The sequence below is a fragment of the Pelophylax lessonae genome (genome assembly GCF_965119305.1).
Source record: "Pelophylax lessonae genome assembly, chromosome: 4".
NCBI lineage: Eukaryota > Metazoa > Chordata > Amphibia > Anura > Ranidae > Pelophylax > Pelophylax lessonae.
Window position 1 is genome coordinate 72944215 of NC_138771.1, and position 24451 is coordinate 72968665.

Consider the following 24451-nt stretch of genomic DNA (forward strand, 5'->3'; position numbering starts at 1 on the left):
TATATATATATATATATATATTCTTTTATATTTTATATTTCTAGCTCATATTCATATGTGGATTTTTATTTCACCATTTTAAATATCATCTCATTTATTATTTTTTACTTCGTTTATCGATTTTTATCCTCTCACGATCAATTCATATATTTATTCCTCAACCATATCTATTTATTAACTTATCCACTTGTACTTTATAGAATAAGCAGCGCCATCTCCTTCCATTTCCCATATTTACTCATATAGCTGTCTGGCTATAGTGCAAGGGAGGCTGCAGCTTATTTGTGCACATATCCTATCGGTCCTCAGACATTCTTAGCGCGGATTTATATAGACATAATAAAAGAAAAGTGTTTTTAATACAAAAAAAGTTAACCTTCAAATAATTATGTTCAGTTATGCACTCAATACTTGGTCGGGAATCCTTTTGCAGAAATGACTGCTTCAATGCGGCGTGGCATGGAGGCGATCAGCCTGTGGCACTGCTGAGGTGTTATGGAGGTCCAGGATGCTTCGATAGCGGCCTTGAGCTCATCCAGAGTGTTGGGTCTTGCGTCTCTCAACTTTCTCTTCACAACATCCCACAGATTCTCTATGGGGTTCAGGTCAGGAGAGTTGGCAGGCCAATTGAGCACAGTAATACCATGGTCAGTAAACCATTTACCAGTGGTTTTGGCACTGTGAGCAGGTGCCAGGTCGTGCTGAAAAATGAAATCTTCATCTCCATAAAGCTTTTCAGCAGATGGAAGCATGAAGTGCTCCAAGATCTCCTGATAGCTAGCTGCATTGACCCTGCCCTTGATAAAACACAGTGGACCAACACCAGCAGCTGACATGGCACCCCAGACCATCACTGACTGTGGCTACTTGACACTGGACCTCAGGCATTTTGGCATTTCCCTCTCCCCAGTCTTCCTCAGGGTCCGGTCACCTCTTCTCGTTGTGCAGCGTTTTCTGCCACACTTTTTCCATCCCACAGACTTCCCGCTGAGGTGCCTTGATACAGCACTCTGGGAACAGCCTATTCGTTCAGAAATTTCTTTCTGTGTCTTACCCTCTTGCTTGAGGGTGTCAATGATGGCCTTCTGGACAGCAGTCAGGTCGGCAGTCTTACCCATGATTGCGGTTTTGAGTAATGAACCAGGCTGGGAGTTTTTAAAAGTCTCAGGAATCTTTTGCAGGTGTTTAGAGTTAATTAGTTGATTCAGATGATTAGGTAATTAGCTCGTTTAGAGAACCTTTTCATGATATGCTAATTTTTTGAGATAGGAATTTTGGGTTTTCATGAGCTGTATGCCAAAATCATCAATATTAAAACAATAAAAGGCTTGCACTACTTCAGTTGTGTGTAATGAATCTAAAATATATGAAAGTCTAATGTTTATCAGTACATTACAGAAAATAATGAACTTTATCACAATATGCTAATTTTTTGAGAGGGACCTGTATTAATATATATATATAATTTAATGTTCAGTCCACATATGAGCTCACCTTATATACACCTGGCTCAGAACAATAAAGACATTTAGAAAAAAATAAAACATTTCTTGAAATTGTATGAAACATACTACAATCTGACGGAGTTTGTCCCAGTTTTTATTAAAGTGGTTGAAAACCCACTTTAATGACTTTTACCTATAGGTAAGCCTATATTAAGGCTTACCTATAGGTGCCGTAAATATCTCCTAAACTTGCACAGTTTAGGAGATATTTACAGTGCATGCTGCCGATGACGCCATCGGCGCATGCGCTCTGAAGAAACGGCCGCCCGTGCCGTTTCTTCAGAGCCCTGTGCCGAGACTGGCGGCTCCTGCGCGCATGCGGGTGAAGATAGATGCGCCCGGCAGCAGGGACAACGTGGGCTTTGTTGCAGGTGTCACATAATGTGCTAGTATGCAATGCATACTAGCACATTATGCATTTACTTTGCAGGGAAAGAAAAAAAGTTTTACTTCCTTTTTAACCTTGAGAGATTTTAAAGAGACTGTCACCAGATGTTTGATTTCAACAATAATCTTCCATAGGATTATACAGAGCCTTGAAAAAGTATTCATACCCCTTGAAATTTTCCACATTTTGTCATGTTACAACCAAAAAAGTAAACATATTTTATTGGGATTTTATGTGATAGACCAACACAAAGTGGCACATAAATTGTGAAGTGGAAGGAAAATGATAAATGGTTTTCAATATCTTTTACAAATATGTGAAAAGTGTGGCGTGTGTTTGTATTGAGCCCCCCCAAATCTAAACTTACTATACTTTCCCTGCAATTACAGCTGCAAGTCTTTTTGGGGATGTCTCTACTAGCTTTGACATTTTTCCCCATTCTTCTTTGAAAAATAGCTCAAGCTCTGTCAGACTGGATGGAAAGCGTCTGAACAGCAATTTTCAAGTCTTGCCACAGATTCTCAGTTGGATTTAGGTCTGGACTTTGACTGGGCCAGTCTAACACATGAATATACTTTGATCTAAACCATCCATTGTAGCTCTGGCTGTATGTTTAGGGTCGTTGTCCTGCTGGAAGATGAACCTCCGCCCCAGCCTCAAGTCTTTGCAGACTCTAACAGGTTTTTTTTTCCCCAAGATTGCCCTGTATTTGGCTCCATCCATCTACCCATCAACTCGGACAAGCCTCCCTGTCCCTGCTGAAGAAAATCGTCCCCACAACATGATGTTGCCACCACCATGTTTCACAGTGGGCATGGTGTGTTTAGGGTAAGATGCAGTGTTAGTTTTCCGCCACACATAGCGTTTTGCTTTTAAGCCAAAAAGTTAAATTTTGATCTCATCTGACCAGATCACCTTCTTCCATGTTTGCTGTGTCCCCCACATGGCTTCTCACAAACTGCAAATGGGACTTCTTATGGCTTTCTTTCAACAATGGTTTTCTTCTTACCACTCTTCCATAAAGCCCAGATTTGTGGAGTGCACGACTAATAATTGTCCTGTGAACAGATTCTCCCACCTGAGCTGTGGATCTCTGCAGCTCCTTCAGAGCTACCATTGGGGCTCTTGGCTGCTTCTCTGATAAATGCTCTCCTTGCCCAGCCTGTCAGTTTAGGTGGACGGCCATGTCTTGGTAGGTTTGCAGCAGTTGTGCCATACTTTTTCCATTTTTGGATAATGGATTGAACCATGAGATGTTCAAAGCTTAGGATTATATATACATATACATACACATATACATATACACACATATATATATATATATATACACATACACATACACACACACATATATATATATATATACACATACATACATATATATATACACACACACACACACATATTATATATATATATATATTTTTTTTTTTTTTTTTAACCTAACCCTGCCTTTAAACTTCTCCACAACTTTATCCCTGACCTGTCTGGTGTGTTCCTTGGCCTTCATGATGCTGTTAGTGAACTAAGGTTCTCCTTGAGGGCTCCACAGAAAAGCTGTATTTTCTATAGAGATTAAATTACACACAGGTAGACTCTATTTACTAATTAGGCGACTTCTGAAGGCAATTTGTTCCACTAGATTTTAGTTAGGGGTATCAGCGTAAAGGGGGTTAAATATAAAAACACACGCCACACTTTTCACATATTGTAAGAAATATTGAAAACCATTTATCATTTCCTTCCACTTTACAATTATGTGCCACTTTGTGTTGGTCTATCTGCACAGGTGTCGAACACAAGGCCCGCAGGCCGAATGCGGCCCCCCAGGCCATTTCATGTGGCCCTCGCACCTCTCCTGCAACTGCAGGTACCCCCCTTGTCTCTGCCCCCACCTTGTCTCAGTAGTCGGCAGCAGAGAGGGTAGAACTCCTTTGCCAGATCCTCTGCTTCTCTGTGCTGCTGCAGAAAGGCTCGTCTTTGCCTCCCCCGCCCCCTCAGGAGTCTGCAGCAGAGAGGAGGGCAGAACTCCTCCTACAGATCCTGCACCTCTCTGTGCAGCTACACCACCTTGTCTCTGCCTCCCCTGGTCTCAGCAGACTCTGTAAGCTGACTTCAGCCCTCCTCTGGTCCTCCTCCAGACCTTGCACTTTCTTCTTCCTGGCAGTAGCACAAGGTAAGGGGGTGCATTGTTATGTAAGGAAAGGTGGGTGACTCTTGACTTATGATGGTGGGGGGCTCTTGACATCTCATGTAAGGGTTTAAGGGGGCGTGGGGTGCTCTGGACATCTAATCTTGCAGATATAACCGGCCCTTTGGGGGACAACCATAATGCTGATGCGACCCGCAATAAAATTGAGTTTGACTCCCCTGGTCTATCATATAAAATCCCAATAAAATGCATTTACGTTTTTGGTTGCAACATGACAGAAAGTGGAAAATTTTGAGAGGTATGAATACTTTTCCAAGATACTGTATGTGCATTTAACATTTTTATATGGTTTTTACCAGTAAAGACCTACCCTGTGTAGGCATTCAAGTCCTGACACTGCTGTTGGACACCGCCATCTTGCTCGAGGTCAGCAGCCCCAGCAGATTTCAAGCTGCCACTCAAGAGATACTCTAGACCAGTGGTCCTCAACTCCGGTCCTCGGGGCCCACTAACAGGCCAGATTTTAAGTATTACCTTGGGGAGATGCAGACTAGAAAACTGCATTCACTGAGAAGCAAATTATATCACCTGTGATGTAATTTAGTTATCTTGCAAACCTGGCCTGTTAGTGGGCCCTGAGGACCGGAGTTGAGGACCACTGCTCTAGAGCTCTGTTGCTCAACCTGGCACATGGTCTCTACTGGCCTCATGCAACATGCTCCCAATTTAGTATTGTCTTCTGTAGCATATCCCAGCCAACAATATACCCTGTCCACACTCTCTGACCTTCATCTCCTCTATTAGGTCTGTTGTTTCAGACAGTTCTCTCAAGCATTTCATATATTGAACATAATGTGCGGCCCTTTGGTAGTGTCGAGGGCCGCATCTGAGGCCCCCTATAGATCATTAATTGACAACTACTGCTCCAGAGTATTCCCCCCTTTGTTCCTCCTTCAAATGCCATAAACAAGGTTATGTAGGGAGGTGAGGGGAGAGGTGGAGGAGCTGGGCCAGCACAGAGCAATAGGACACTCCCAGAACAGGAAAGGGATACGACATGCAAGGAGGGAAGGGTTGTGCTCAGGGATTGGTATTCTCCTGAAGAAGTAACATTTGCCAAAAACATGCACATGCAAGTGAATAATAAAATGGTTTACAGAAAAAAAGCCGCAAGTAAGCATTTTTGGTTGATTTTTCTGTGCCTTTACCTACATTTATCTTTTTATATTTTTAAGATAAATCCTAGGCATGGATATTTTTTTGTAAAGCTTCATTGGTGCAGCTAAGACGAGTGTATATACCGTACCCATTGGCCCCCCCAGTGGAAGCTGGAAATCACTGCAGTAGGCTCCGCTATTACAGTGATTGCCGCGATCTTCTGAAAACCATGTCTGTAACGGAACCGCGACCCCACAATATGCTTCCGTCAGAATGCCGATTCCTTCAGTCTTGAACATAGATATCAGATAATTTATCCACCCCCATACAAAACTGATATAGCTTGTGTAAGATCTGGAACATTTATTGAACAAACTCACACTGAATATATACCCCACCAGGTCAGCTGCCTGATTACATTATCATATGCAGATGAAATTGTGTACAGAAATATAACTAACATATCTAAGGAACAACCAACACAAATAGTATTCTACTTTCCAACTAGCAACTAATAGATGGCAGGGATTTAATTAAATTGAGCTAATTAACTAGCAGACTTGCCATCACTGAGCTCATGAAGTACAATACACATAAGTGTAAACACATCCCCACAGTAGACAATGGCCCCTTTCACACGGTCCGCATTCTGTTGTGGACCGTGCTCTGCTCAGCGGGGATCGATCCGCTGATCCCCGCTGAGCCGGCGGATGACAGCTCCGTCTCCGCATTGTGTGCGGAGAGGGAGGTGTCAGAGACCCGCTGCTCTCTATAGGGAATCGGATGAGAGCGGACCGCCTGTCCGCTCTCATCCGATCCCCAGGACAGATGGAAAATAGGGTTTCCATCCGTCCGGATTTCACGGACAGGATCGGATGCGGAGGGCAGCGGGTGTCAGCGGACATGTCACCGCTGACATCCGCTGCTCCATAGGGCTGAATGGGGCATCCGATCAGATCCACCTAAAAAACGGACAGGCGGATCTGATTGGAACGCCCATGTGAAAGAGCCCAATAGGCGAGTTAATCAGCACAATCAATGTGTGGAAGACAGGTGGTTGAGCTAAAGACATTATCATCTGCCATGAGTCTGACTGTGCAGAGCAGTCCCCTATTGGCAACAGGCAGCTAGACCTTTAACATGGATTCCAGGCCTAGAGTCCCAGTGTGTCTTGGGGAGATGTGAACTTTAATCCAAAGTAACAATCCAAGGGTCCTCCCTCCCCCCAAAAGCCCTGTCCTGAGTGAGTTTGTCACAATGCCCAACAGCCGCCCTGCTGCTTACTGAACATAGGAGGTCGCACAGGAGCCATTCAGGGAACACTTTGGGGGAGATTTACCAAAACTGATGTGCACAAAATCTGGTGCAGCTCTGCATAGTAACCAATCAGCATCTAACTTCAGCTTGTTCAGGGTTACTAAACTCGCAACAATAAAATCAGTCTATATATGCAGTATGGTTGTTATACTCACTGTGAAACCTAAGGGGTAATCCTCCGCATTGTGTAAAAAGGCTGTTTGATCTTCTCTTCTCTGATCCACCCCTTCTTCCACTGTCCCCAATCAATCTCCTGATAGAACAGGACTTTTGGAGTCACATGCTCAGTTTGGTGTGTATTGCTAGAGAGTTTTCTTCTTTTTCTTGGGAGGGTGCATGTGATCAGCACAGGGTCAATCAGCACTGTCCATACAGAGGGTCAGGGGTCCTGCAGCCTCATAGGACAGTCAAAGTAGAATCAATAACTGGTCCCGCAAGCTTTAACCAGACACTGATGGAAGTCACAAGACTGCTATATACTGCTGATGAGAAAAGGTATTTAGCAGTTTATATTTACTAAAATAATTGCATTTCCATGTTCTGTGTACTGTGGGAGATCAGATATAGTGAATGCAGAGTCCTGGGGAGATCAGATATAGTGAATGCAGGCTCCTGGGGAGACCAGATATAGTGAATGCAGGCTCCTGGGGAGATCAGATATAGTGAATGCAGGCTCATGGGGAGACCAGATATAGTGAATGCAGGGTCCTAGGTTTAGCAAAACTTTAAGCTTTGACAATAAAACCTGGGAGCTGATTGGTTACTATGCACAGCTGCACCAGATCATGTGTGCACCAAGCATTCTCTGATTGGATGAGGTGGAGCGGTGGGGACGTAATGATCTCCACCTCATCCATTTTCAGAATGTTTTGCATTTATTAAGAAAATACAAAATGCCTGTACTGAGTGAGCAACCTCCTGTGTTCACCAAGCAGCAGGACTGAGAAGCCAGCAGTAAGGACTACTATAGTGATTCTGCTTCCATGGGGATCCCACACATATGGCGCATACATACTTACACTGATTCAAGCTGTTCCAGTGTAACTATATAAAAACATCCATTCTGAAACTTCAGCTATAAAGTAGAACTAAAAGGCAAATATGTTTTTTTTCCTTCATTTTGGATAGCGCAAGGGAGGATTATAACCCGTCAGATGTTTTTACACTATCAGTGTCCCATTAAGGAGATTTCTCTTCACTTCCTGTCCCAGAGCCAAACAGGAAGTGAGAAAATTCCTGCAAATCAGGGAAATTCCTTGGGGACCCCCAATGGCATCGCAACGATTTTTGCCACGATTTGGATTTTCCTAGGTGTGAATGGAGCCTTAGGCCACCTGCTATTGCATTTGCCATTCTCACAGATTGCTCCAATGTTAAAATTTTCTATGTTTACGTCCACATTATGTATTAGGCTAAGTTCACATGTAGGCGTTTTTGGGGCGTTTTTCTGCTCTAGGATCAGCTCAAAAAACGCCCAACAAGACAAATCCTATTCATTTCAATGGCCCCTGTTCACATCTGAGCGTTTTGACGTTTTAAGCAAAACGCCCAACGCTCAAAAAAGTACATGAGCTTCTTTTTGGGCAGATTACAGGCGTTTTTATTTTTTTCCATTGGTTACTAGTCAACATAAAAACGCCTGCACAAAAACGCCTGAAAATAGCAACGCCAAGATGTGAACGTAACCTTAATGTAATATTTCTACAACGCTTTTCCTCCTAGGGATATTGTCTGCTGTCCGGACAGATGGTAAGGCGGCCATCTTGGGCATGCTCCGTAGAATATCACACTAGGGCCAATTTAGACAGGATCCAATTAAATCGACCAGAGTGACTTTAGAGTGTGAGAGTCCAAGCACAGGAAGAGCATGCAAACTCCATGCAGATAGTATCCCGACTGGGACTTGAACCGCGGTCCCCGATGCTGCAATAAAAAACTAGTTTGGAAATGTTTCGCCCCCTTCTGGTTATCCAATATAATTTGATGCTGTACATGTATAACATAGGAATAAAGCACATTTATAATTAGAGGGGGAGCTTCTCTGGGGGGGTTATTAAGCTATCTATGGTTTGCTCAATCATTATGTTTTTTTTTTTTTTTTGGGGGGCTTGGCGCCCCAATATATTTTTTAGATGGAATTTTGCAATAAAAATCGTTGATAAATACATGTGTTTGTAAGGTTATTCTGAAGGTTTCAGCACCAAGAAAATCCCCTTTTTTCCCCTTGTCTATATATTTGTGGGATGCGGTGCAGTGAAAATCAACTGAATCAGTTATTGGTTTTATGAAACTAGATTGTCGTCAATATAAACAGTACAAATTCCAAATTAAAAAAAATGTTGTCATAGTAAATGATTAACTACAATGGCGGTAACAGGATTTGTAAACAACTGAAGACAATTGCCATTCATGAGAAATCAACCAGGATGCGATTTAGTCAGAAGACTTTGGGCAGACCACACCCGGTGCCAATTTATTTCCTACAATCACTGCCTAATGGCAATAAATTACTTAACGGCACCCCAATCGTGGTGCGATTCTTCTGCGAATCACAAGACAGGAGGCTTGTCGTTCAAAAAGGCACAGGAGTGACAATCACAGCAAAATTGCACCGCCACTGGGGTGCCGTTAAGACATAATGGCATCGCAAATGCGTCCTGCGTTTTGAAATCATGGGCAGAATCGTGGCGATTTGGCCCGTGATTCAAGTTGTCTAGGTGTGAATGGAGCCTTAACCACTTCAATACCGGGCACTTTTCCCCCTTCCCGCCCAGGCCAATTTTTAACTTTTAGCGCTGTTGCATTTTGAATGACAACTGCGCGGTCATGCAACACTGTACCTAAACCAAATTCATGTCACTTTTTTCCCACAAATAGAGCTTTCTTTTGGTGATATTTGATCACCTGTGTGATTTTTCTTTTTTGCGCTATTAACAAAAAACAGCGACAATTTGAGGAAAAAAACAATTTTGCTATATGACATTCTCAAAAAAATGTAAAAATCTAATTTTAGACCAATTTGTTTTCTGCTACATATTTTTGGTAAAAAAAAAAAAAAAAAAAAAAAAATTCACTATAATTGTATTTTGATTGGTTTGCACAAAACATATCGCGCCTACTAACTACGGGGAAGATTTATGCCATTAAGGTTTTTTTTTTTGTTTTTACAAGTAATGGCAGCGATCTGCAATTTTTTGCGGGACTGCAACATTGCGGCAGACAGATCGGACCCCTAACTGACATTTTTGACACTTTTGGGGGGACCAGTGACATTACTACAGTAATCAGTGCTAAAAATATGCACTGCTACTGTAATAATGACACTGGCAGGGTTAACCCTGTGGGTGATCAAGGGGTTAAGTGTGAGCCTAGGGGAGTGATTCTAACTGTGGGGGAAGGGGGGGGGGGGGGCTTGTGAAATGATCATAGAGACATGTGATCCTATATAGAAGGATCACATGATCTCTATGATCATTCCCAGGGAGAAGGGCGGTCGGCTGTGTTTACAACATCCGATCGTTCTCTCTCAGCGGGGAGTGATCGCAGGTATCAGACGGCAATCAGATGCGGCCTGACAGCCGCATCGGCTTCCCCGCTGACGATCGGGGGGCAGGAACGCGCCGTCGTGTGCTCGCCCCCTAGCTGCCTCCAGGCGAGCGACGTAGACCTATGTCGTTTTGCCTCTAGGAGCCAGGCTGCCGCAGTAAATATGGCGTAAGCGGTCAGCAAGTGGTTAACACTGACCACACCAAGCAGGAGAGTACACTGTGGTCAGTTCTCTAGCTATGCTGGGAGCTCAGCCAGCTCTCCTCCAATTATCAGACTTGTCTTGACATGCTCCCCCCTCCAAGCACAGCTATTTACCAGGGAAGATTAGTGTAATGCTGTTTCTCCTCCCCAAATCTCAAACACCTGAGAACAGGAGGGAATGTGATCACTTAAAAAGGGAAATTATGCTCTTCTTCTGATACCTTTGCACATGAGCATTTACTTTTCTCTAAAATCAATAAAAATTAAAAAAAAAAAAAATAAAAAAAAGGGGGAAGGTGCTTAAAGTGTTTTTTTATATCTATACAAAAATATTTTGCCTTTTATTTCTATTTTGAACTGAATGGGTTGTTTTACAAGATAATCGTTTACAATCACTTTAAAGCGGAGCTCCACCCTAAAATTAAACTTACCTCCATCTTCATGCCCCAGGTCACCTGAAAAACAAATGGATAATCGCAATTTTTTTTTTTTTTTACTTACCTCGTTTAGAAGAAAATATACTTACCTAACTTCCTCTTCCTCCCCTCGGCGGCCACGGCGATTCGTCACTTCCTGGCTTGCAATGATTCCTGGGAGCTGAACGTCATCGCTCCCAAGAATCAATGCGCCTGCACCGGCCCCGACGTCAGTTCCGGTGCAGGCGCCGTCATACCTTGCTAAACAGCTTCTGGGCATGCCCAGAAGCTGTGCAGGGATGACGCTGCGGCACCGGAAGTGACGGCGGGGCCGGTGCAGTGCATCGTGGGACCAGAAGACGGAAGAGGACACAGAAGAGGATCGCGCTGGCTTCAAGCTGCCCACACCTGAGATGGCAGCGCTGGAGAATACTTTTTCAAGGTAAGTATTTCTTCTAAAAGGTAAGTGCAACCCGGGACAGATCAGAGGCTAGCCAGTGTGGAATGTACTAGCCCTGACTGTCCCGGGGGCATTTTTATTAAAAAAGTATTCCCAGGGTGGAACTCCGCTTTAAATACATTAATTTAGATAACCCATTTTTCCCAAAATAACTCAAGCAGTGCCTTTAGCGGTTCCAATCAGTGGGCAACATGGCATGAGATATCAGTGGGCTATGTACAATGATGGACTCTGATGCAATGGGTGGGGGCAGCTGGAGGACAAACTCTGATGTAATGGGGACTCTAATGGTACGCAGGGAAACTGGGACTCTGATGGGATGGGGGAGGCTTTGATGTGATGGGGACTCTGGTGGGATTGGGGGGAGAGACACTCTGATTTGATGGTAGGCCTCTGAAGTACAGGGGGTAGTCTGATGTAAAGGGGGGGGGGTCTCTGGTGACTAAGGATCTCTGATGTGATTTGGGGGGAGCCGGTTTAGACATGTCATTGTGGCCATGGTCCGTTTCTAAAAAGGGTCCTGTGCGATTTTGGGTCAGTTTTAGTTGCAAATTCAAGTAAAAATTCACACCTGAATCAGTGAACAAAACCGCACTGGACTGCAACCAGCAGCCGGACATGTATGAACCCACCCCTAATCTTTGGTATCCATTTACCACCTCATCTTTACCAAAAAAATGATTATTATATTTGTATGCACTAAAATTCATTGTAGTGTTTTTTTTGCCTGAAAATCTGCTTTGATAAACAGCTGTGCAAATATTGTGCAACAAAAAATAAATAAATATTCCAAATAAATAAATAAAAATTCCAAAACAGCCACCATTTTATTCTCCGGCCCTGTTCACACCTGAGCGTTTTTCAGCTCATAAAACGTTTTTCTCTGAAGTCTCAAAAACACCCAACAAGCAAAATCCCATTCATTTCAAGGGCCCCTGTTCACATATGAGTGTTTTGCTGCCTGAAGCTCAAAAATGTACGAGCTTTTTTTTGCAGATTACAAGCGTTTTTGTTAGATGCCAATGGCTGCTTCCAAACACCTGCAAAAAACGCCTGAAAAAAAAAAAAAACAAAAAAAAAAAAATGACCAAACAACCAAACGCCTAAAAATGATGCACTCAGGTGTGAATGGAGCCTCCAGGGCCTCACAAAATATTTCATGTTTGGGGGTTCCAAGTAATTTTCGAGCAAAAAACGCACATTTTACCAAGTATCTGAAAAATGTAAAGATTGTGCTTACCTCCACTTTAAAGCTTTTCACACTTGTGAATGGGGCCATTAAGGATTACACGCTGCAAACCCAACAAGGGTTCCCTTTGATTAGGTGAAGACAGAACCCCCACTGAGAACAATAGAAGGCTGAGAGTTCCTGCAGATAATCGCGGCATCTTGTAAATCACTCACAGAGCAAATACCTGCAAATGGTCAGCCCTGGAATGTTCATTTTTGGTGGGTTCTATGCACAAACCTCACATCCCAATCACAAGATTTTGTAGATCAAACTTTTTGAAAAATGTACTTTTTTTTTTTTTTCGGTGTCCTAGGACTTATACAAACATAATTTTAAAATATTCAGAATTAATACAAGAAGTATGATCTTATATATTTTAAAGGCCCCTTTAGAAGGGTGTGTAAAAGGGGTCACTATATTAGGGGGAGCTATGCACCCTGTAAGGCTGTATTATATTAATTCCTAATGACACCCCAAACATGACCAGTAGACGCACATTTCTGCCCCCTGGCAAACATTGGAAAACCTGTGGTAAGAAAAGTGTAAAGCTTTACACCCAAAAAGGTGTAGGAGCTTCTATGACACATTTGTCACACATAGGGCAGCATTCAGCCTTGAATTGGCTGCCCTATGTATATCGAGGGGGGGGTAACACCTTTTTTAACCACTTCAGCTCTAGAAGATTTTACTGGTAATTGTGCAGTCATACAACGCTATATCCAAATTTATATACATTTTTTTTTCACACAATTAGAGCTTTCTTTTGGTGGTATTTGATTGCCACTGTTTTTTTTTTTTTTTTTTTTTTGCAATAGAAACTAAAAAAGCAAAAATTTTGAAGAAAAATAAAATATTGTGTTACTTTCGGCTATAAAACATCCAATGAAAAAAAAAAAAAAAAAAAATCACAATTTCTTCAAAAATGTTGGCTCAAATGTATTCTGGTACATGCCCTTGGTAAGGGGGAAAAAAAATAAGTGTATATTGATTGGTTTGCATGAAGGTTATAGTGCCTACAGACTATGGGATATACAGTATCTCACAAAAGTGAGTACACCCCTCACAATTTTGTAAATATTTTATACCTTTTCATGTGACAACACTGAAGAAATGACACTTTCCTACAATGTAAAGTAGTGAGTGTACAGCTTGTATAACAGTGTAAATTTGTTGTCCCCTCAAAATAACTCAACATACCGCCATTAATGTCTAAACCACTGGCAACAAAGTAGAAATGTCCAAATTGGGCCCAATTAGCCACGGTGTCATGTGACTCAGTGTTACAAGGTCTCAGGTGTGAATGGGGAGCAGGTGTGTTAAATTTGGTGTTATCACTCTCTCATACTGGTCACTGGAAGTTCAACGTGGCACTTGATGGCAAAGAACTCTGAGGATCTGAAAAAAATAATTGTTGCTCTACATAAAGATGGCCTAGGGCTATAAGAAGATTACCAAGACCCTGAAACTGAGCTGCAGCACAGTGGCCAAGACCATACAGCAGTTTAACAGGACAGGTTCCACTCAGAACAGACCTCACCATGGTCAACCAAAGAAGTTGAGTGCACGTGCTCAGCATCATATCCAGAGGTTGTCTTTGGGAAATAGACATATAAGTGCTGCCAGCATTGCTGCAGAGGTTGAAGGGGTGTTGGGTCAGGCTGTCAGTGCTCAAACCATACGCCGCACACTGCATCAAATTGGTCTGCATGGCTGTTGTCCCAGAAGGAAGCCTCTTCTAAAGATGATGGACAAGAAAGTCTACAAACAGTTTGCTGAAGACAAGCAGACTAAGGACATGGATTACTGGAACCATGTCCTGTGGTCCGATGAGACCAAGATAAACTTATTTGGTTCAGATGGTGTCAAGCATGTGTGGCGGCAACCGGGGAGGAGTACTAAGGAAGATGGAGGAGCGCAAGGTCTCCAGTATCCACCAGCTCCGTAATGTCCTCATGGAGAAGTGGAAGAGGACTCCAGCGGCAACCTGTGCAGCTCTGGTAAACTTCATGGCCAAGAGGGTTAAGGCAGTGCTGGAAAATAATGGTGGCCATACAAAATATTGACACTTTGGGCCCAATTTAGACATTTTCACTTAGAGGTGTACTCACTTTTGTTGTCAGCAGTTTAGACATTAATGTGTGTTGAGTTATTTTGACTGTTTACACTGTTAGTTATTTTACACTGTTATACAAACTGTACACTCACTACTTTACATTGTAGCAAAATGTCATTTCTTCAGTGATGTCACATGAAAAGATATAATAAAATATTTACAAAAATGTGAGGGGTGTACTCACTTTTGTGAGATACTGTATATACAGGATTCTTTTTTTTATACTAGAAATGGTGGGGATCAGCAACTTTTAGTGGGACTGTGATAGTGCAGCGGGCAATATAACACTAACTGCAACTGACACCACCAGTGACACTAATGCAGTGATAATACTATACACTGTCACTGTACTAATGACACTGGCTGGGAAGGGGTTAACATCTGTAACTTGTGTTGCTTTTTACTAAATATCTGTTTCTTATCCCCGATCCCTTGTCAACACAGAGCTCTGGGCTGTAAATGTACACAGCCAATCAGCAGGTCTAAGCCATGAATCATTAGCCAGAACTTGCTGATAGACTTCTGCTGTGTACAATCACAGTGGGTGTTGGGGGTGCGCATGCATGCTCCCCAAAGCTGGCGGCAGGCAGTGATGACATACAGGTACGTTGCTTTGCCTGCATGGGTCCCCCCCCCCCCCCCCGCTTGCAGTACATTGCAGGCAGACGGTAAGGAAGCAGGTAAATAGCAGGGATCATGCTTTTATTCAGTATATCAATAAATTCTGAATAGTTTAACCAGTTGCCGACTGCTCACAGTATATTTACTGCGGCAGTCAGCCCCTCACAGGCAGAGCAACGTAGGTCTACGTCGCTAGCCTGTGAGGCTCTGGGGAGCGAGCGTGCGCCGCCGAATGCGCGCTCCTGCTCGGTCACGGACCCCCCCCCGCGTGTGTGTGCCCGGCGGACCCGATGTCCGCGGGGCACTAGCGATCGTCCGTGACCCCGGGAGAAAGGCAGGCATTCTCCCTTGTGTAAAAATGGTGATCATACGGTTCTACTATGTAGGACCGTTGATCATTGTTCTTACAGCTCAAACCACATCCGATCACAGTTAGAATCACGCCCCTAGGGACACACACCACCCCTCCCTCTCAAACAAGTTAACCCCTTCACTACCAGTGTCATTTTACAGTAACAGTGCATATATAGCACTGATTACTGTAGTAATGTCAATGGTAACCCCAAAAGTGTCAAAAATGTCAGTCAAGGGTCCGATCTGTCCCCCGCAATCCCGAAAAAGAAAAAAAAAAAAAAAAGACAAAAATCTTGTTATTAAACGCAATAACTTTTGCGCAAACCAATCAAAATACACTTTTTTCGATTTTTTTTACCAAAAATATGTAGCAGAAAACAAATTGGCCTAAAATGTTAAAAAAATTTAGATTTTTACATTTTTGTTTGGGGAATTTCATATATAAAAAAAAAAAAATGTGAAAAATATTGGTATTTTTGCAAAATTAACGCTCTTTTTTTGTTTATAGCGCATGATCAAAACAAAAAAAAAAAAACAAAAAACACACAGGTGATCAAATCCCACCAAAAGAAAGCTCTGTTTGTGGGAAAAAAAGGCCGTCAAATTTGTTTGGGTACAGCGTCGCACGACCGCGCAATTGTCCGTTAAAGTCACGCAGTGCCCAATCGCAAAATAGGCCCTGGTCAGGAAGGGGTTAAAATCTTCCGGGGCTTAAGTGGTTAAGACTCCATTCACACTGGTACGACTTGGTCAGCCTGACAAGTTGTGCGCCGTCGCTCCCACTGTGTAGTACAGGAGCCGTTCTAATAGGAGCGACACAAGTTGCTCCGACTTAGAAAAAGGGTCCTGTACTACTTGGGGGCGACCTCGGAGCGACTTGCATTGACTTCCATCATGTGAAGTCTGTGCAAGTCACGCCGTAATCGCGCTGCACGCGACTTCACGGGTCGCCCCCTAAGTCGGAGCGACCTAATGTGAACGGGGGCTAAAATGTTTGTTTACAGAAGTCCTTGGGCACCTAAAAAGTCAATTTTCAAAACAGTTTGACCTATTTAAAAAAAAAAAAAGCCGTTAAATGAAAAGCTTTTGCATACACATTTGTGGGGGAATGCACTGCGAATGCATTCTAGACGCGATACAAAAACCATGCAAACCCACAAGCAAAACTTCACACTTACTGCCGTATAAACAAACCGGAAAAAAGAATGAAAAAAACAAAAAAAAAAAAAAAAAACTCTTTGCTATGATAATAGCTGAATAGTGCGCACTGTAGGGTGTGAGATCCATCCTGCTCCATGTACAAGGGGTTAAAAAAAAGACTTTAGTGTTTTTTCTGCCAGAAAGCTCCAATCAGAAAACGCAAGTCAGAAGGGGTTTTTTTTTTTTCTGCCTCTAAACATTGAACTCAAAATACACTATATTTTTCAAAAGTATTGGGACACCTGCCTTTACACACACACAAACTTTAATGGCATCTCAGTCTCAAGCCCCGTACACACGCGTCAAAAATTGGCAGGGAATTTTCGTCCGACGACCGATCTGCCGATTTTCGGCTTGTTAGTATGATGCCGACAACCAACTCCGACTTTACGGCCGAAAAAAATCTGGTGTGCAGGCTATAAAATTTTTGTTGGTCGTCAACACAACGGCCGATTTTCGTGCAGTCAGTACAGATTTTGACAGGGAAAAAATCTAATGAGCAAGTCTGGGCATGCTCAGAGAAGAAAAAACACAAAGAAAGCAAACCAACACATCACTTCTGAAGTAGAATTTTGTTGGGCGAGAAAATTCGTGTGCAGTCTAGGCACATTCCAACCAACAAAACACAACTCTGGACAAAAGACGGACGATCGGTCGGCCGATAATCGTTGCGTGTGTACGGGGCTTCAGTCTGTAGGGTTCAATATTGAGTTGGCCCACCCTTTGCAGCTATAACAGCTTCAACTCTTCTGGGAAGGCTGTCCACAAGGTTTAGGAGTGTGTCTATGGGAATGTTTGACCATTCTTCCATAAGCGCATTTGTGAGGTCAGGCACTGATGTTGGACGAGAGCCCAACCTCTGAAAAAAAAAAAAAAAAAAAACCCCACATCATAATCCCTCCTCCACCAAATTATTTGGACGAGTGTACAAAGCAAGGTCCATATAGACGTGAATGAGCGAGTTTAGGGTGGAGGAATTTGACTGTCCTAACCTCAACCTGATATCTTCGAATGGAGACTATGGGCCAGGCCTTCTCTCCAACATCAGTGCCTGACATCACAAATGCGCTTCTGGAAGAATGGTCAAACATTCTCATAGACACACTCCTAAACCTTGTGGACAGCCTTCCCAGTTGAAGTTGTTATAGCTGCAAAGTGTGGGCCAACACAATATTGAACCCTACGGACTAATGCCCCATACACACGTGCAGATTATCTGCAGACTTTTGTCTGCAGACTTACCAAAACCATATAATATGAGGTCAAACCTAAACACTTTCAATTTGTATGCAATCCGGCAGGCCCTTGCACTACATAGAAAAGGTAAGTCTGCAGATAATCTGCGCGTGTGTACGGGGCATAAGACTGGGATGCCATTAAAGTTCACGTGCGTGTCAAGGTAGGCGTCCCAATACTTTTGACAATATAGCGTATGCCTGTAATGGTCCCAATGTACATGGATACATAGGAGAACATTGAGTTGCTTCTACAAGGAGAACACAAAATGCCTGCAGAAGCAACAATTTTTAAAATGTACAGCCACAGCTTGTTTGGCTGTACTCCTCCTATGGATCACAGGAGTAAAGTTTGTTCTGCACTCCTGTGACCCATTTTCAGCAGACAGCGGCCTCAAGTCCACTCTCTGTTGACGTCCCAGATGTCAGTCCAGGCACCTTGTCATCCAGACAATGGAAGTCGGGATCCGCCAGCTGTCTGGACCGACACCTGACTCAGCCTCTCTGAGAGCCTGAGCCGGCTGCTCCCACCCCTCCACAGCCCAGCGAGCGAGGAGGGAGCAGAGCAGAGAGCCGGTGACTGATAGGCAGCAACTCTGCTCGGGGAGCTGTCAGAGCCAAGCGATCGGCAATGTAGCAGCGCCAGGGGACAGATGCAGCATCCGCCTAGGTAAGTATAATACTTAAAAAAAATGTAAAGCCATACTTCTCTTTTAAGGCAGAGTGCAGCCTAACTATATCCAAAGAAAATATTGAGCTTCCTAATCGAATCTGCACCGTGGGAATTTCGCCCGGTGGGGGGAGGGGGGGTTGGGAAATCGTCCATCTGAGCGGTTAGCATGGATGCAGGAACCTGTCATGATGGCCATACATGTAATGATCTGATGGCCATACATGTAATGATCTGATGGCCATACATGTAATGATCTGATTAAGCAATTCTAAACAGAATCAGAAAATATGATTGGATCTTTGAATTAAAGCTGCACGATTAATCGCTTAAAAAAAAAAAAAAAAAAAAAAATTGGGATCTTGATTCACACCCCCCCCCCTCATGATCTTAAAACAGCATGTCCTTGATTCTTAGAGCCGGTTCACATATGAGCGACCCGACTTTCGGTGGCGACCTGTGAAGTCGCGGTGCGCAGCTCGCACCGCGACCTCGGAACAGCCGGCACGGACTTTATATCATTGAAGTCAATGCAGGTTGCTCCAGGTCGCCCCAAAGAAGCTCCGGACCCTTTTTCTAAGTCGGAGCGACTTGTGTCGCTCCTATTAGAACAGGTCCACAGCTTCTCTATGCCAGGCGACCTGTCAAGCGACCAGGGTCCAAGCCCCCGTTCACATGCAAGCGATCCGACTTCGGGTGGCGACCTCCGAGGACGCGGTGCGAGCAGCGCGCCGCGATCTCGGAGCGGCCGCCACGGACTTCATAACATTGAAGTCTATGGCGGTTGCCTCCTGGTCGCCCCAAAGAAGCTCCGGACCCTTTTTCTAAGTCGGAGTGACTTGTGTCGCTCCTATTAGAACGGGTCCGCAGCTTCCCTATGGGAGGCGACCTGTGAGGCGACCAGGTCGCCCCAGTGTGAACGGGGTCTTACAGAGCTGTTCTCTGCTCGTTTACAGCTGTCAAAACAAATAAATAAATAAATAAATAAATAAAATAAAAAAGGAGGGGAGCCTCCCAGTAAATATTTATCAACATTGGTAAGGCTGCGAGATAGCTATAAACAAAATGTTTTACAATGTATCATTTCCTTCTTTTAGATCAAAGGAATGAACTTCTGTCTGTAAGTGAGGGCAGTTTAACCTCTTAAAGACTTATGGCTGGAATACACTGGCCGAATATTGCCTGATCATTCGACCACCGACTTATGAAAAAGTGTTCGTTGGTCAAAAACGTTGCCAACATACACGGGCCGAATATCGCCCGACCGTTTGACCGCCGACCATCGAAACAGTGCATGCGTGATGATGTTCTACAGATTTTAAATGAACGACCTTAAAACCAACGTATAGAATATCGTTCGTTCGCAAACGAGACGACAGAATTCGTTTTTTTCAAACTGGATTTTTTGTTCACAATATCGATATCGGTCACTGATGGCTGGGCATTAACGAGTAGAATATCGGCCGATCGCTCGCTGAATGGAAATTTTCTTATCATGTATTCCGGTGTTCTGTGAAAAAAACCATACCTGTGAGAAAACCATAACCTCGTCACTTCCGGTGCACCTACGGAGGGTATGGATTTCTCACGGTACTTACACTTGCCACGATTACATTAAAACAGCTCCTCTGCAACATAAATCATCTCCGCTCCTTCCCCTCTCACTTCCCTGCTCTCGGCTAATAAATATAAAAGCGCATCACGGAGCCGAGATCTCCGTCATTTCGAATTCATACACCCGCCGCTTTTATATTTACTAGCCGACATCAGGGAGGTGACAGGGATAGCAGAGGAGATGACTCATTTTGCAGCCGAACTGTTTTTATGTAACCGCCGCAAGAACAACATTACACACAATACCGCGATTATTTCATTCCCTCCGAGCATGCGCACTCCTCAACTTCACAGCTGTTCAATGGTGTTTTCGGGGCTCTGAGCATGCGCACCGTTACGCTGCTCAACTGTTTCGGACAGGAAGTGACGAGGGTATGGAAATCTAACGAGGTATGGAATTCTAACGTTACACCGGCCATAAGCCTTTTTCTGACATATGTTGCTTACAAGTTAAAATCAGTATTTTTTGCTAGAAAATGATTTAGAACCCCCAAACATTATATTATATATATATATTTTTTTTTTTTTTTTAATATATATTATTTTTTTAGCAGAGACCCTAGAGGAGAAAATGGCGATCATTGCAATCTTTTATGTCACACGGTATTTGCACAGAAGTTTTTCAAACACTATTTTTTTTGGGGGAAAAAATACTCTTTAATTAATTAAAAAAAAAAAAAAAAAAAAAACAGTAAAGTTAGCCCAATTTTTTTTGTATAATGTAACAGATGATGTCACCCCGAGAATCGTGATCTTTATTCTAAGCAAATAAATGTTATCCAGAATTGTGCAGCTCTACTTTGAATCATTGAAAAAGGACACAGACTGTAATCAATCAACTCATCAAAATAATTCTGATGGGTCTAGAGAGAAAATCTGATCGTAGGAAAAGTAGATATTTCAGTATGATCGTTCCATGTATGCCACATTGATTGATCTTTTTAATCATCCAATCACAATGAAATGGCTGACAATATGATTGTACATAAAATGGTTCAGTGCATTAAGCTGATCATACACAATACAGTACGATTGTCAAATCTCATTTAGATCTACCATCAGTTATTTAATATGAGGGCCTGCCTGATTGGATACTAATAGAATGGATTGTTTACGTCTGTCCTGTCCTTACCTAGTTTTGGTACATCTAAAAAGTAAAATTGTACAATCAGATTGTACTGTGCAGGGAGCTTCAAGCTCAGTATACACTATACAATCTCCATAAAGCTAAAGTTGATTGTGAAAAAGTTGTATGGTTAGATTGGAATGTGTATGCTGATCCAAAAAGCTGACCATTCGCTCTACAATGTGACCGTACAATCTTCTTTAGATCTACCATAAACTATGTACTGCAGGAGCATACGTTGATACTCACAGCTACGACAGCTCAGTCTCTGCAAAGTAAGTGGAGACCGAGCTGTCATCCGCCTGCTCAGAGGGGAGTCCACCGGCCGCACCGCTCGTGTGAAAGGACCCTTAAGCTGGATACACACTATACAACTTTTGTCGTTAGTTTTTCTTTAGATTTACCTTCAACTATGTAGTGGAAGGGCCTGCCTCGGCCTGATTGCATACAAATTAAAAGTGTTTAGATTTGACCTCATATTATTTGGTTTTGTTAAGTCTAAAGGAAAAAAAAATCTAAAGACAATTGTATATGGTGTATGGCCCATTAGGCGACACACAGTGCAAATTTGCACAATTCCCCCATCAACACAGACAGTGGAATCTCTCCTGCTGTGCAACTGTCTGGGGGGGAGCTGTCCCAGCCGGGAGAAGACAGTGATTATCACAAGCAGCTTTAGCAATAGACTCTGGCAGGCTGGTTGTACCCAAGTTGGCAGGCTGGTTGTACCCAAGTTGATCGATCGACTTGGTACATTCAGCCTGTCCATTAAGGGTTTGAATCTCAGCGGTTTCAGCATTAGAACCGTGTACGGCCGGCCTTAAGCCCCGGGCACACAGGTAGAATGTCGGGAGACATTTGCTGGTTCAAAAAAAAAAAAACATCCAACATTGGGCCCATGTGTATGTTGGATGTGCATGCTGGAACTCCAACATCCGACCGACCCGATCAGGACTCTCAGCCAATGGCAGACAGCGCTGATCGGAGTTTTCTGCCGGGGCGTCTCCCTGTCGGAACACAACAGCTCAGCCCGGGGGGTTTAGTAAATCGCTGCACTAACCTCACAGTTAGTACAGCGACTCCCAACCAGAGCTGCCAGTTTTTTTTTTGTTTTTTTTCTCGTGCAAACCAAACAATTTGTAGTGTTTTTAAGCTCATAATACAATCTGATTGTACAATTTCCTTTAGATCTACCAGCAGGGGTCCTGTCCAATATTAATGGAATGGATTTGTCCTCAGATGACATTGTACAATCAGATCGCACGGTGTATGGGGAGTAGAATATGTGTGCAGAGGAATCCCATGTGACCCATCTATGTGGCAGTCCAGGCGGATCCTGCATGGAGGAAGCATGGCATTCCACATGTCTGACTGTCATCCCATCACATGATTGGTGGGGAATGAAGTTACAGGAGGAGACTCACCCGTCCCAGAGGCGGCCCGGAAACATCGGATCCTGGACGGTACCAGCCCGCAGAACAGGGTGAGGAAGAGCAGACCGAACAGACAGCCCAGCTTCACCTGCAGCAAATACTCCATAGCGAGCACCGGGGAAGATCTGATAGGAGGGAGGGAGGTGAGCTCAGAATGTCAGTCCGGTACACCGGTGTCACCGATCCTCCAATACTCATCCCCCATGTGACTGCCCGGTACATACCCCGCCCCTCCACTCTCTACTCAGCCTATCCCGGTCCTGGGGGCGGAGAAAAACCCTGCAAACATCCAGGCCACGCCTCTCCCTCCCATACCAAGCCCATTCTGGGGGTGGGGAATGACCCGGCAAACATACAGACCACGCCCCTCCACTCCGGACTCATTAAATCTAGGGTTGGGGGCGGAGATAAAGTTTGCACAACGTGTCCCTCCCCTCTATACTAATAATATCCCGGGGCTGGGGGCGGGGACATACTCAACAAACATTCCACTCTCTAACAATCCCGGCCGGGGTGGAGGGAAAGATACACCTGGCAAGCATGGCAGCCCCGCCCCTCCACTCTATACTGAGCTAACTCGGGGGTGGAGAAAAACATCTGGACCCCGCCCCTCTGCTCTATACTGAGCTAACCCCTGGGGTGGGGGCGGAGATAAACATCTGTACCCCGCCCCTACACTCTATACTGAGCTAACTCCTGGGGTGGGGGCGGAGACAAACACCTGGACCCCACCCCTACGCTCTATACTGAGCTAACTCCTCCTGGGGTGGGGGCGGAGACAAACACCTGGACCCCACCCCTACGCTCTATAGTGAGCTAACTCCTCCTGGGGTGGGGGCGTAGATAAACATCTGGACCCCACCCCTACGCTCTATAGTGAGCTAACTCCTGGGGTGGTTGGCGTAGATAAACATCTGAACCCCACCCCTACGCTCTATAGTGAGCTAACTCCTGGGGTGGGGGCGGAGATAAAAATCTGGACCACGCCCCATCCGCTCTGTATTGAGCTAACTCCTGGGGGGTGGAGGCGGAGACAAACATCCAGACCCACCCCATGCTCTGTACTGATCTCCAGCTGGCCATACACTCATACTTGCCAACTGTCCTGTTTTTGCCGGGACAGTCCAGACAAATAGGAGCCTGTCCCGGGTAATTTACATTGTCCCGGCAATGTACTTATTTACACCTTGCACGTTATTTATAATTACATATTCCATTTTTTGTATGGTCACACCTGAGCACATTTGACACCTTAGAATTGCAGGGAATTGTGAGGAGAATTTTAAACTTTAGGCAGAAGTAGTGCAGCTGAATGGGAGAATTATTCCAACTCTGCTACTTTGGCCTTAAATTTAAAATTCCCTTTTCATTTTCCTGTAATTCTCTCTTTATTGAGTAGACCCTATAATCTGATGATAAGTAGGTGGAGATTAATTATGTGGAGTGGGCGGAGCTTCATGGAAGTGGGTGTGGTAAGTAATTGATAGCTGTGCTGCAAAGTGTCCCTGGAAATGTTTTTCAAATGTTGGCAACTATGTACACTATACAATTTCTTGTTCAATTTCCTTTAGATTTACCTTCAACTATATAGTGGAAGGGCCGGCCTGATTGCATACAAATAGAAAGTGTTTAGGTGTGACTAAGTTCATATTATATCATTTTGGTAAATCTAAAGGGAAATTGTACAGGAGAATTGTATAATGTATGG

At 43.8% G+C, this 24451-nt stretch overlaps 1 protein-coding gene across 1 annotated transcript in view; it reads right to left on the reverse strand.

Moving 5' to 3' along the window:
• The window catches only part of LOC309554994 (zinc transporter ZIP1-like), a 32584-nt gene extending 9667 nt beyond the window's left edge, over positions 1-22917 (reverse strand). Inside the window, exon 1 of the mRNA XM_082256798.1 lies at positions 22735-22917. Within this exon, the coding sequence (XP_082112924.1) occupies positions 22735-22849 (115 nt within the window). The 5' untranslated portion in view covers positions 22850-22917. The remainder of the gene's footprint in view (positions 1-22734) is intronic.
• Between the last annotated feature and the right edge of the window lie 1534 nt (positions 22918-24451).